The sequence below is a fragment of the Glandiceps talaboti genome, chromosome 14, assembly GCF_964340395.1.
Source record: "Glandiceps talaboti chromosome 14, keGlaTala1.1, whole genome shotgun sequence".
Classification (NCBI taxonomy): Eukaryota; Metazoa; Hemichordata; class Enteropneusta; family Spengelidae; genus Glandiceps; species Glandiceps talaboti.
The window spans coordinates 15341974-15355403 of record NC_135562.1 but is presented as its reverse complement, the minus strand read 5'-3'; the positions used below and the strand labels follow the sequence as shown (position 1 = coordinate 15355403).

Below are 13430 nucleotides of genomic sequence, written 5' to 3'. Positions count from 1 at the left end.
CAAGTTATTTTTAAAAAGTTAAAAATTACTTCACAACTCCAAGGTAAGATACCCATCGGTTACCATGATATTATGATGAGGTGTAAAAGAAGTAAATGAAGATAATTATAAGTTAAGTAGACGAATATGTTATGCAGACTGTACAGTTAGTCTAAAAACACCTGGTTTCTTGCTAGAATACAATGTTTAAAACAAATGACCACAGAAGAGACAAAGGTATAGAAGGTATAGAAGTAAGTTGTTACAATTTTACCTTTTTTCATGCAAAAAACTGCTTAGGTTCAAGGCCTTAAACTAGAGTTTGGTAGAGTTATTGGAAACACACAATATTTTATTATTTGCCCTTATTGTACACTTTTTCTGAGAACCTTCAGTTTCTTTTAATATTGACATTATTTTTAAATTTTAAATATTTTCAACCTCCTTTTCGAAAATAATTCAAATATAACAATATGGCTTTCTAATATATTTGAAAACACTATGCTTGGCCTGATTTTGAATTTTGTTTCATGCATATGTAATTTGTTCATTTGCATAACTATTTTGTAGTTTGTTTTTGTTTTTTTAATAATTTTTAATGGAATATTGTTGGTTTTCTGATCAAAAACATAATAGTCCAGCAACAACTAGTGGTGCTTTAAAATATATAAAAAATAACAAAACCAGAAATGTTGTTAGTTTATTATCCAATCTTTATTGCACTTTTAGTTTCATTAAAATCAAGAATATATCAATCCACAAATTTTTTCTTAAAATTGCGTACATTTGGTGGGTTAGCTGTTGCATCCTAAAAATATTAGTCTACAAAATTAACATGGACTTAAAATATGACTTTGTACGAAAATAAAAATTTAAATTTAAAAAAAATGCAAGGTCAAAGTTCAAATAATGAAAATAAATATTTTCTTTATTCTATGAATTGAAAACATATTTGCCTCAGCAAGTGTTTTGTTACCATGGTACCATGTTATTGTGCCTTAGCAAGTGATGTGTTGTCATAGTAACAAATTGTTATTGTGCCCCATAGCAAGTGTTTTGTTGCCATGGTAAAATGAATTGTTAATGTGCCTTAGCAAATGGTTTGTTACCATGGTGATTTCTCAAGATATATATGAGATAGAGCAAATACTATTTTCCATGGGAATTTATTGCAACATGACAAAATATTTCTGAAAATAAATTACAAGTTATTTAAAACCACTAATGTTACTCTTGTATTCTTTTTATTTCTATTTTTAATGTAAAAAAATTTAAATTGTAAAAGTTGAAAATTTGGTGATGTACTAGTATTTGGCAACGGATGGCATGTTATTTGGTTATACTGCCCTCTGGAGACAACAGTAGGCAAGGTAAAAGTAGAAAAAAATTTACTATAAATATACATTTGTTATTTTGTAATTTATTTATAACTACAGTGCTGATACTACCACCGTTTTTGATTTTTGTTCTGTTTTCTCAACCTCTGTAAAAAACACCGTTAGGAGAAAATATGCAACTTTCAGTCGCTCATAGAGTTGGCCATCTTGAGGAAAACGCACAACTCGAAATCTTTCCTCTGTTTTGATCTGTTTAATTCCAAGTGATTCCAGAAAGTCTCGACTTCTGCTGTATTTTGTCCACACTGGTTGAAGTATTGGATGTCTATGTGGCAGCTCAATGATTTGATACAACAACACTTCATGCAACTGAAAATTTAAAAAATAAAAAAATTGTAAGTTTTGAAATGGCAAAAATATCATATCAAAGATATATCAAAATCCATTTTTTGATAATTCTGAGAAAATAGTTTCGAGTTTTACTGTATTACAACAGTAAGAATGCATTCTACTGATATAGGAGGTCATTCAGTCAAGGGTCATTTTTTAGTAATATCGCCCTCTAGTGGCCATAAATTGATTTACTTTATTTTTACTTTTTTTCTTTTTTTTTTGTCCAATTCAGATGCAAAACAATAGAAAGGAAAAGGATATAGAATACACAAAAAGGACTCAAAATTGAAGGGATGGTGATAATCAGTTAAAAATTGCTAAATCAAATAAACGAATAGCAGTACATAGGGTTTGAAATTGCTTTGAAATGATAAGGACCACAATATTTAGCGTAGAAAATGTATACAATGAAAAAAATTGTCCTGCTCAATATGACAATATATATATACTTACTAATTTTTGAATGTTTCTTCCAACTTCAGCACTCAGTTGACATAGCATTTGTGTTTCTCCATTCCCTATTTCTGTTTGCAAAAAAATCAGATAAAAAAAACCCAACATTTTATTATGATTTGAGTGTGTTTTTGTATGTATTTATTGTATGTATACATATATAGCTACATGCATATACTCTGCCCAGTAAACATACTTATAGAATAAACATCGTGGAGGTACATGCATTTGTGTGATTGACAGCGATTTTGGTAGATTTTCTTAACACTTTTCAATGTGTATCACTCCAACATTTTAACAAATTCAGTGCCCAATTTTTTTTAAAAAAACACAGGAACAGCTTATTTTCCTGTATATTCCTGTTACCGTATTCCAATATTAGGAGATAACATATGCATAACACTCTCTAAAACAGCAGTTTTCGTAGGAGCTATTTCAGCATAACACACAGTCAAAGTTATGAGCATCACCTTAAAGGGAAGCACCACTCAAGGAAATAAAGACATTTTCATAAACTATGAGTTGTGGAGAGTCATTTCACGATTTTACATCACCTAGAATTATGTGCGATTTCAGAGAAACATCAATTTGATCGTTTGTCTGTATAGGATATATTTACTATGGGTCAGTGCATGATGGGAGTCAGCAGAAATAATATATTCATGAGCTATGATGGTCATAACACACCAGCAGTTCAAAGTGTGTTTTATAACTTTTGTAAAACATTTCACCTACCAAGTTAATGAATATTTTTGGTCAATCTATTCAAGGTTGCACAATGAATATTCATAGCATCTCTCTCATGAATATTCATTGTGCAACCATGAATATATTATTTCTGCTGACTCCATGACTCAATGTCCAATAGCAAATATACCCTTATAAAGGCACAAGATCAATTTGATGTTTCTCTGAAATCACAAGTAATTGTAGGTGATGTAAAATCATGAAATGACTCTCCAGAACTCATAGTTTATGAAAATGTCTGTATTTCCCGGAGTGGCGATCCCCTTTAAATAGAGTTCTCACTCAGTATTCAAATATGATTCAATAATAATGTTATGACATAATTAATTCGGTACCAATAAAATACATTTTTAGCCAAAACATCAGCCAAAAAAATGATGAGTTTACTGAGATTTGCATAACAATACATTTACAGCCAGTACCAATGGAAATGCAAGAAGGAAATAGCTCACCTAAGACAGCGTTAATTGCTGATAGAAACCCCTCAAGTGATGCTTGATTGACATTAGCAGGTACAACCACAGTAGTGTATCTTAAATCAAAACTTGTATCTGGTTCTTCAAGTCCAAGATGAAGGGACGTTACTAGTTTCCTCCACTGTTCAACACTAAGAGTTGATGGTTTGATGAGATCTAACGAATCGACTGGTATTTCATGCGGCCTTTCTGGATCGATTTCATGAACGTGTACGGCTGTTGAAATCTAACATCAAAAGTAGAAGATTGGAAAGTTACAAAAATGTGAGAAAAAGGAATGCTTTGTTTGTCACTGTTCTTGGGTGTAATATTAATGTCAGTCAGCTGACATATTGATACATTTGTTTTGCGGACCAGCTTATCGGCTCTTAGCCTTACCCAGCTGTTATTGTGATGTGACATGATGTGATATGATATGATATGATATGATATGATATGATATGATATGATATGATATGATATATGATATGATATGATATGATATATGATATGGTATGATATATGATATGATATGATATGGTATGATATGATATGATATGATATGATATGATATGATATATGATATATGGTATGATATGATATGATATGGTATGATATATGATATGATATGGTATGATATGATATGATATATGATATGATATGATATGATATGATATGATATGATATGATATGATATGATAATAAATATCATATCACATGAGTGAAACACCAAGCCTCCATCACTGTAGCTGTAAGTACATTAATTTTGTACACTTTGGTGATACTTTCAATTCATCATGATACTTTAAAGAGTCTGCCTTCCTTAAAAATGACAAATTAAAGTCTGAAAAAACAAAACTATAAACCATTTCATTTATTTACAATAATTATTAAATTTCAGTGATAAACAATAATTTCAAAACATAAATAACTCACCAGATGTTGAAAGTATTTGACGATAGCTATTAATCTATCTCTCAGTGAGAATTGCATGATATGTAGTAGACATTGTCTCCATTCACTACACTGTGTGTCCGTCAGTAATGGCTGTACTGTTTCTTCTATATGCTGTTCCAACTCTGGAAAAAATTATAATTCCATCCAGAAATATGATTTCAACATATTGGCTCAACTTTATTTTGGGGGCAAACAATTTTGGTGTGAAAAATATTAATGTACAAAAATTTTAGCAGAAAAATTGGATTTTAATATTTTTGGTCAAATTTATTTGGGGGATAAACAATTTTGGTGTACAAAAATTTCATCTTACAAACCACGGCCTCTTTTACAGCACCGTCCAAAATGCGCCGTTATTTTGCAGTGTCGCAGAAGAAATAACAGCTCTGGTTTGTAAGAATGCAATATTTCAGCAGAAATACAATTTTCAACATAGTGGCTCAACTTTATTTTGGAGGATAAACAATTATGATACAGTGTATTTCTACCCACATCACTTTTTTTGAAGTTAATGTATTGTTTGACACTAAATAAATCTGTCATTACCCTATACAGAGTTTACCAGAGAAAGTGATTCAATTCTCAGGCTCATTTATTTTGACATGAAAATTGTTTCCGGCCTTAAAAAAAAATTGTTTGGTTCAGGTTACCTGACCACACCTAGTTTTTCACTGCCAACCCTAAACTTAAATATTCAAGTGAAAAAATAATAAAATCGCGAAAATTGTGAAGTCTGACAAGAAAAAGTTGATGCAAAAACTGATATCAACTCAAAAAGACAATATAAAACTGTTCTTCCAATCTGTAATGGTTGTACATCTGATGGGAAGAAACCAATAACACAGAGAACATATGGAAAACAACAGAAAACATAACTACCTGAACTAGACACATGTGAAAAAAAAAAAAAGATGTGTAAAACAATAAAAATAAAATATCTACCCATCCCACCTATTTATGTTTTTAGGCCTCAGCTGAATAAAAAAACTAAAATGCATTTGGGGATGAAATACTTACATTCATTACAGTATATCAAAAGAAAATCTTATTTATCAAATAGCGCCCCCTAGTGTACAACTGTTGTAAAGATTACAGATCAAAAAATAAATAAATACAAAGATGTAGACATAAACCATTTTATGATTCAAATTGTGACAGTTATCTAGATAACCTTTGATTTCAGTGTACACTCAAGTTACAGATAGGATGACTCATTAAATACAACTGCTGACATCAGACCGTGGACGAACGGAAGCCTTTTACAAACAGGGAAAGGAAACAAATGAATTGGATTAATAACACTTGACACAGCATGTTTGAAGTACAGAGACTTGTATTACACACCATGGTTTGGTAAGCAGTTTTATGGCCTCTTTATGTGTACATGCAATGCCAGGGGAACTGGAAATTATGTAAAGAGGCCATAAAACTGTTCTTATCAAACCATTGGGTGTAATACAAGTCTCTGTACTTCCAACATGAGCCAAGTGCTATTAATCCAATTCAGTTTACTTTCCCTGTTTAGTTTATAACAGGTTCCTGTTATAAACTAATCACTGATGTCGCCAGTTGTATTTAAGAATGTTTTTACTGAATTCCTGCACACAACATAACCCAGCTATTAATTCCAATTTGCATGTAGTCTAGAGGTTATCTGTGACTTTGAATCTCTTTATGTCTAGCTCAGTGAGGTCCTGAGATGAAATTTCAAATTCATCCAGATCCACCCACACAGTCATTAACATCATATCTTTGTTAATCAATCACAGAATTCTAACCAATAATAAGTTAGTGTTCATTGGGGCCGGCAGTTATGTAAATATGGTATATTTGTCATATCAGGGAACTACTTATACATTGTTTTGCATCATTCTAACAGTTAGGGGTTTACTCTTTTGCATGAACAACTTTTGGTTCATGATTTCTCGTTGAGTTAGATGGGGTGAAGAGATCTTGAGATGTGAAGCCACAGATAGCCTTTAGACTAATATCATAACTAGGCAAAGCCCATAATCTCGCACAGGGTAGATTCATTTGTGACTGGCTGCCTGGGCAGCCTCAGATGATATTGTAGATAGCGCCCTCCACGTGGAGAATGCACATAACATATAGCATGCGTATGCGTAGTCATTGCGCCGCAATGCATCCTTGGGTAAAACCACCAAAAAACATCGCATAGTATATAGGATGCACATGCGTACTAGTCATTGAGCCAATGTGCAGCCACTTCCTGGCCGCTACTCGAGCTATCAATGTTTGTACAGAAAACAAACAACATACTGGATATCTGAAAATTTACCTTTGAATGTCAAGTCTGAGAGTTTGCCATTTTGGTTCACCATTCTTTTTTCATTTTTTTTATTTTTCAGGTGTTTATCTTTGATACAGCTCATTGTATATGTTGGTGGTCTACCTGGGAGAAACTTGTCTTCCTGTTGCCAGAAACTGAAATCAAAATAAACAGAAGCAGAAAATGAAATTTTTTAAATGAAAATAACTTATACTGAGTGGAATTGTCAAATATGGATGCTTAAAATTAGCTGATCAATTGAGAAGTTTATAAGATTCTCAAAAAAATAACATCGTCATAAAAAATCTCGAGCAGACAAATGATAAAAATTACGTTCATTTTTTGTACAACATTTTTTGACCAAAACCCAAGCATAACTTTCATAATTTTATCATCAATTCACATAAAAGTATTGTTTCAATAATTCCAGTCCAAAATAAAGAAGTAGTCATCTAAAAATTACAGACAGACAAGAAATTTTTAAGCAAATATTAGCGGGAAAATTTCTGACTACATCTGAAGGTGCCTACCATTGTTTCCAGTGGCATGAATACTGTGTATGTTGCTTGTTCTATGTCTTCTTAGACAACTGGTCTAAACTAGAAAGAAAGGTGTGTTTGTTTGTTTCCTTGTTTGCTCTGTCAAACACTGTTTGTTTTGTGACGAAAGTTTAAGCCCCATGTGATGATCACATGAACGTTTCCAAGTATTCCGTCAACAGTTTTTGTAGTTTGTCAGAAACGAGTATGAACGTTCAGTAATCTGACATTTGAACTGGTGACAGACTATAGAATGATGTCTAACTTATTTTTAGTTCAAATTTTTTGACATTTTTATCAACATTTCAATTACTTCATCATTGACAAGACTGTAACTATACCAAAGTATTACAGAACATTTCTTCTTGCTTAGCTTCGATAACTTGATGGACAACACAATGTGAATATAAGGCCTAAAAAAAATTCTTTGGTTCCGGATACCCAACCCCACCTAGTGTGACCCTAAACTTTTTTTACATATTCGAGAAAAAAATAATAAAATCACGAAATTGTCAAATCTCACAAGAAATAATGGGTGCAGAAACTGATATCAACTTAAACAGACAATATAAAACTGTTCTTCCAACCTGTATATCTGTTGAGAATAAACCAATAACACAGAGACCATATGGAAAACAACAGAAAACATAACTACCTGAACTAGACACTTACATATAAAAAATATATATATATAAAATGAAATAAAAAATCCTACCCTACCTATTCTAAAATTGAGCATAATCAGAACCACACAATTTTTTTTGTTAGGCCTAACCAATATAAATTTGTCTATAACGGACCCAACAACACTGATGGACATCAAAAGAGTTAACTAATTAGATGAACAAGAATGGCAAGATGACAGATGGGGAGTAGGGCAGAGTGGTACTGCTAACACATTAATACTGAAAATTAAACCATATATCCTCCTCAGTTGGGGGTCTGATGAACTCTAGCAGACACCTAAAATAACTATTACATGTAAGCAATCCCTCATTTTCAATTCAATGAACATATTTTATTTCAACGACATATCCTAATGAAAAATACCATCCTAATTAATAGGATACATTGAAAATTTAACTGATTTACAGTTCATCAATTGACTGATCAATCACCTGAATTTAATATGATCAATCAAAACATTCAACCAAATAACAATTGATCAATCAGTGTCAACAAATATTAATATAATTGATCAAACAACAATAAAAAGAATTTATACAATTGATCAATCAATCAATCAAACAAACAAACAACTGTGAACTATCAATTACAATTGATCAAACTGTCACGTTGATCTGACACTCAACTGATTTATTGGCCACCTGATTTAGGAAAGGAATACACTTTTATTGTCATTTAGAATCTTGATAAGATTTGGGCAACAATTGTATTGTTTTCAACCTGATATTTCAGGATCAGAGTTCACCCATAACAATACATGGGGGGGGGGGGGGGGGGGTTATAATGTTGCCTCTGTTGCAATAACCATAGTCACACATGGACTAAATATACAGATTCAATACAGGGATGGTTCTAGTCCATCAGACATTTACAAATATTGACAAGGCATCGTCATTGTCACAACATGTTGTAATGATAGTGAACTATGGTGATTTGCTTGTGAATATTTTTGTATGTCTAATGAGGTGAATATTTTGTACTAGGACCATCCCAGAGAAGGAACAGGAACAATGTCAGAAAATATTGGAATATTCCAGAGGACCAGACCTAGCCCATATACCCCCACCCAAACTATAACGCTCAAGTTTTCTATCTTAGCCGGTCAGTGCACTGGTGATTATTTCTGTGTTTGTTTTTCACTGTCAGAATTTCTTTGTATTACTCGAAAGCACGGCACGGGTGTGTCAGACAGGAGGGCAGAAGGTCCTTCAACTACATCGTAATGAGAAGTTAACACACCTAAAATAATCACATGATTGGTCACATGTCAAAACTGAGGTCAATGACCTGGAGGTCAAACACTGCAGCATTAGTATGTCTCTGCATGAAAGCAGTACACCTTGCTGACAATGCAGTTTTTACTTTCAATTTTAAAACATTACATTTTCTGTTACAAATATCAAAACTATTTTTTGTATATGATTCATTTCAGCTTGTAATAAAATCAGGGGAAGAACATCCAGAATATTTTGACAGCATCAGTATCATGTTAATCATCAAACTATAAAGGTCGTATCTGATTCACAGATGTTATATGTTCCCTCCACAGGACATCCTTCACTATTAGACATATGGTTGAATAAGGACACCAACTCAGTGTTCATGACCTTTTTCTTCTTTTTTTTGTAAATTTGTTGATTTTTAACCAAAATTTGGACACACATTCATTGATAAGGAGTACTTCTTTGATAACAATCCAAAATTAGGTCAAGATTTGTCAAAAATTTAAAAGAATACAAAAATTTCTTGAATTAATTTTTGGCGGGAAAACAATTTCTCTTCAGACAATTTTGGTGGGAAAGTGTTAAGTACTAAATTTTAAGGTCGACTATGTAGGAAAAATTATTTTTTTTTAATCACTTTTTTACAACCTTGTGATATTAATTGTCAAATTTGGTTTAACATATATATAGTTTATGTCACAAACATATTTTAATGATACCTAGACCTATAGCTATACAGATGCTTGGCAGATTAGGTCAGAAGAAAAATTGTGCATATCAATTCATTTTCTGGGGTATCCTAGTATAGAATTTCCTACCATGTACTGGTTTATGAGTGTTATAACTGCATTGCCATATTAACTTTCTTCAAGTTGGTTATGTTTCTTTTCACATATAATTAATGATTAAAGGTGATGTTTAACCCATTCCTGTGTAACCTACGTTTGTATAGCGTTATGTTGCTTTTTAATGATTTGTTTTTCAGTTGTTCTCTATACAATAAACTGCCCCTCCAAATATGATGCCAGCGAGAGCCTGGGGTGAGAGAGAGAGAGAGAGAGAGAGAGAGAGAGAGAGAGAGAGAGAGAGAGAGAGAGAGAGAGAGAGAGAGAGAGAGAGAGAGAGAGAGAGAGAGAGAGAGAGAGAGAGAGACAGACAGACAGACAGACAGACAGACAGACAGACAGACAGACAGACAGAGTGGGAGAGAGAGTGGGAGAGAGAGAGAGAGAGAGAGAGAGAGAGAGAGAGAGAGAGCGAGCGAGCGAGCGAGAGAGAGCGAGCGAGCGAGAGAGAGAGAGAGAGAGAGAGAGAGAGAGAGAGAGAGAGAGAGAGAGAGAGAGAGAGAGAGAGAGAGAGAGAGAGAGAGAGAGAGAGAGAGAGAGAGCGAGCGATCTAGCGAGCCTGAGAGAGATATTCAGGCAAGTACAACCAGAGTTTAGAATCTGGAATTTCTGTATTAACTAATATCTCTAAATGAATTTTTCAAAAATCTTACCTAGATTTCTCCCCATGGTTGAAATTCCAGCCGTACATATCAACAGCAGCGTCAACTTTATCCACAGAACCACAACAACTCACGCTATCTGAGTCGACAGTCAACGAGCCCATCCTATAATATATGTTTTTTGAAAAGTGACACCGATATTAAAATGCTGTAGGTGACTGGATCACTTCCACTCCGACCTTCCAAGGGAGAAAAGAAAAGCGGAAACCAGATGGCCTGAAGATGTAAATAAAGGTCCGGTGTCAGCGGCGTATGAGACTTGTTCAGTACCAAATAAAAAAACAAATGAAATTCAGTCTCGGTTGGAGAATTGTTCACCTTCCAATGTACGTCTCAACTTCCAGCGGTAGCGTGTGTACTATTTCGAAGACTACCACAAGATTAAAACTTAGTCTGCGTTTGTCGTATTTCTAGTAATAGCTTCTGGAAATAAAGTTTCTTCCCGGAAAACATGCGATATAAGTTTACCCATGCACGGATGAGTTTTTAGATACCCGCTGTGACGTTACTTAGAGGCGTGGGAAGGTCTACCATATATGGATAAACAAATGAACAGTTCTAAAGAAAAGGGATAACGATGACGTATCTATCTGGAGCAAAGTTCACCAAATGTCGCCCTCTACGACAGACATTGTTTTCTTGAACGTAAGACCGACGTGAAAAGGCAAACGTCAGCCCTTCGTCAAACTCGAACTGCACCGCAATTTCAACAAACTGGGGTATAAAATGATTGATTTTCATGACAGTGGTATAGCGTTTCACGGCCCTTTGAGGCTTAGATCGCGTGTAGTATCCGTTCTCGGTCAGCGTAACAGCTGCCGGTGTTGTTATGGCAACACAAACCTGTTACCTGAATTTTTGACAATGACTCGTCTCTGAGAAGCTTGCTTCAACGAGATTGGTAGGGTCAGCCCAGTATTGCAGTACATCTGGGATAGGCCCTAATATGCAAATCAAAAGATAGAAAGTGAATTTGTCAAGGCGTTTGACTTCTACGTTGTCTGTTTTTTTCTTAAACATTTGTTGTTGTTGTTGTTGTTGTTGCTGCTGCAACGAATGTATTATAAAAGTGTATCAACAGGCCCAGCTCTGTACATAGACCCTCCACCAGGAGGGTCTATGCTCTGTAGTAACAAATATGTCAGTGCCAGTGTCATAATAGATATTAGCTCTCCCAAAACTTATGCCATACTTTCCAGTTCTATAAATTTGTTCATTGTAATTGATACATCAGTACATGATTATTATGATGTTATAACATTCTCAAACACCAAACCTCTTAATAATACCTCCTGCACAATAGAGACAGAGACGGGTACAGATCTAGGTAAATATTTACTACCATCGTCGTAAACCACATCCTCTTTTACGGCACCGTCCAACACGCACTGCCAAGACAAATTTTGTTGCTACGGTAGAAATCATGTGCTATGGCTTGCGAGAGTGGATAAATACACACATTTACAAACACGGCTATCAGTATCACTAAGGTGCCATCGTCATTTACGGCCTGGGAGGGAATCGGAGGAATGTATGTCCCAAAATATAAGTGACAACCCCCTCCCTCCTCATAAACTTAGACTAACCCCATGGGTATTTTGAGTAACCGCCCCCCCCCCCCGAGATCTTGTATATATTCCACTGTCAGTATATACATCAAAAATTTGCACCATGTACAATCTTCACTGCTGTGATCATCACATTCAACATTCTTTAATAGCAAAAATAATTTCTGTTGACAGAAATATATTTGTACCAAACTGACTGGCGAGAGGGCTATATTAATTACAATTGTGTCCCCCTCCAAGATATATGGTTTAACTGCCATCTTTAAAGCGTGTGTATGTGTGTGTGTGTGTGTGTGTGTCAATTGTTTAGAAAACGCTATCTTGACATACAGAAAATTTGTTTTCAATACCACAGCAACGTTTTGGTAATGTTTTTCGGTCAAACGTCACGGGAATTCGACATTATTTGGTCAAACGTTTTGTGTCCACAGAGAACGTTATTTCTACGTACGTAAGTAACTGTATGCAACGTTGGTGGCGGGTCTATGCTGTATGCAGACGTTGTGTATTGGTTTCTGCACAATGCAATACAATAGTCCTTTGTTCTGCTCTATTGTATTTCAACAATATGAGTTACTCACCACTACGACGTCGACCCAACGTCCAGCCATACCGTGTATATAAATACGGGCTACTTCTCGTCATCCGCATAGCGTTTCACGGCCCTTGGAGGCTAAGATCGCGTGTAGTATCCGTTCTCGGTCAGCGTAACAGCTGCCGGTGTTGTTATGGCAACACAAACCTGTTACCTGAATTTTTGACAATGACTAGTCTCTGAGAAGCTTGCTTCAACGAGATTGGTAGGGTCAGCCCAGTATTGCAGTACATCTGGGATATAGGCCCTAATATGCAAATCAAAAGATAGATTAATATGTATGACTGTATGTATGTATGTATGTATGTATGTATGTATGTATGTATGTATCATGTATGTATGTATGTATGGACGTACGTACGTATGTATGTATGTATGTATGTATGCATGGATGTATGTATGTATGTATGTATGTATGTATGTATGTATGTATGTATGTATGTATGTATGTATGTATGTATCATGTATGAGTGTATTGTGTGTATGTTTGTATGTATGTATGTATGTATGTATGTATGTATGTATGTATGTATGTATGTATGTATGTATGTATGGTATGTATGTATGTATGTATGTATGTATGTATGCATGTATGTGTGTACGTACGTATGTATGTATGTATGTATGCATGGATGTATGTATGTATGTATGTATGTATGTATGTATGTATGTATGTATGTATGTATGTATGTATCATGTA

The 13430-nt window shown here is 34.4% G+C and overlaps 1 protein-coding gene and 2 non-coding genes across 5 annotated transcripts; 2 read left to right on the top strand and 1 right to left on the bottom strand.

The window, feature by feature from the left end:
* Positions 1-671: 671 nt before the first annotated feature.
* Positions 672-11058, bottom strand: LOC144445633 (uncharacterized). Of its 3 annotated transcripts, none has more exons than XM_078135257.1 (7): positions 10886-11058; positions 10559-10783; positions 6621-6766; positions 4301-4443; positions 3362-3611; positions 2163-2233; positions 672-1685 (listed from the first exon to the last, which is right to left on the bottom strand). In XM_078135257.1, the coding sequence occupies exons 2-7, from the start codon at positions 10669-10671 to the stop codon at positions 1410-1412; spliced, it is 999 nt and encodes a 332-aa protein (XP_077991383.1). In that variant the 5' UTR covers positions 10672-10783; positions 10886-11058; the 3' UTR covers positions 672-1409. The 3 variants fall into 3 exon arrangements, with proteins under 3 accessions (XP_077991383.1, XP_077991384.1, XP_077991385.1); XM_078135258.1 differs by having other exon boundaries at positions 10559-10672; XM_078135259.1 differs by lacking the exons at positions 10559-10783; positions 10886-11058 and adding an exon at positions 7142-7269.
* Positions 11059-11319: 261 nt separating this feature from the next.
* Positions 11320-11516, top strand: LOC144446069 (U2 spliceosomal RNA). Its single transcript, XR_013481954.1, has one exon. It is a non-coding gene; the product is annotated as a U2 spliceosomal RNA (small nuclear RNA).
* A 1270-nt stretch (positions 11517-12786) lies between these two features.
* Positions 12787-12984, top strand: LOC144446071 (U2 spliceosomal RNA). Its single transcript, XR_013481955.1, has one exon. It is a non-coding gene; the product is annotated as a U2 spliceosomal RNA (small nuclear RNA).
* Positions 12985-13430: the final 446 nt, after the last annotated feature.

Coding starts and splice junctions, on each gene's coding strand:
- LOC144445633 (XM_078135257.1), bottom strand. CDS start 10,671: ATGGGCTCGTTGACTGTCGACTCAGATAGCGTGAGTTGTTGTGGTTCT. Junction 6,767..10,558: donor AACCATGGGGAGAAATCTAG/GTAAGATTTTTG, acceptor TTTTGATTTCAG/TTTCTGGCAACAGGAAGACA. Junction 1,686..2,162: donor GAAGAAACATTCAAAAATTA/GTAAGTATATAT, acceptor TTAAATTTTCAG/TTGCATGAAGTGTTGTTGTA.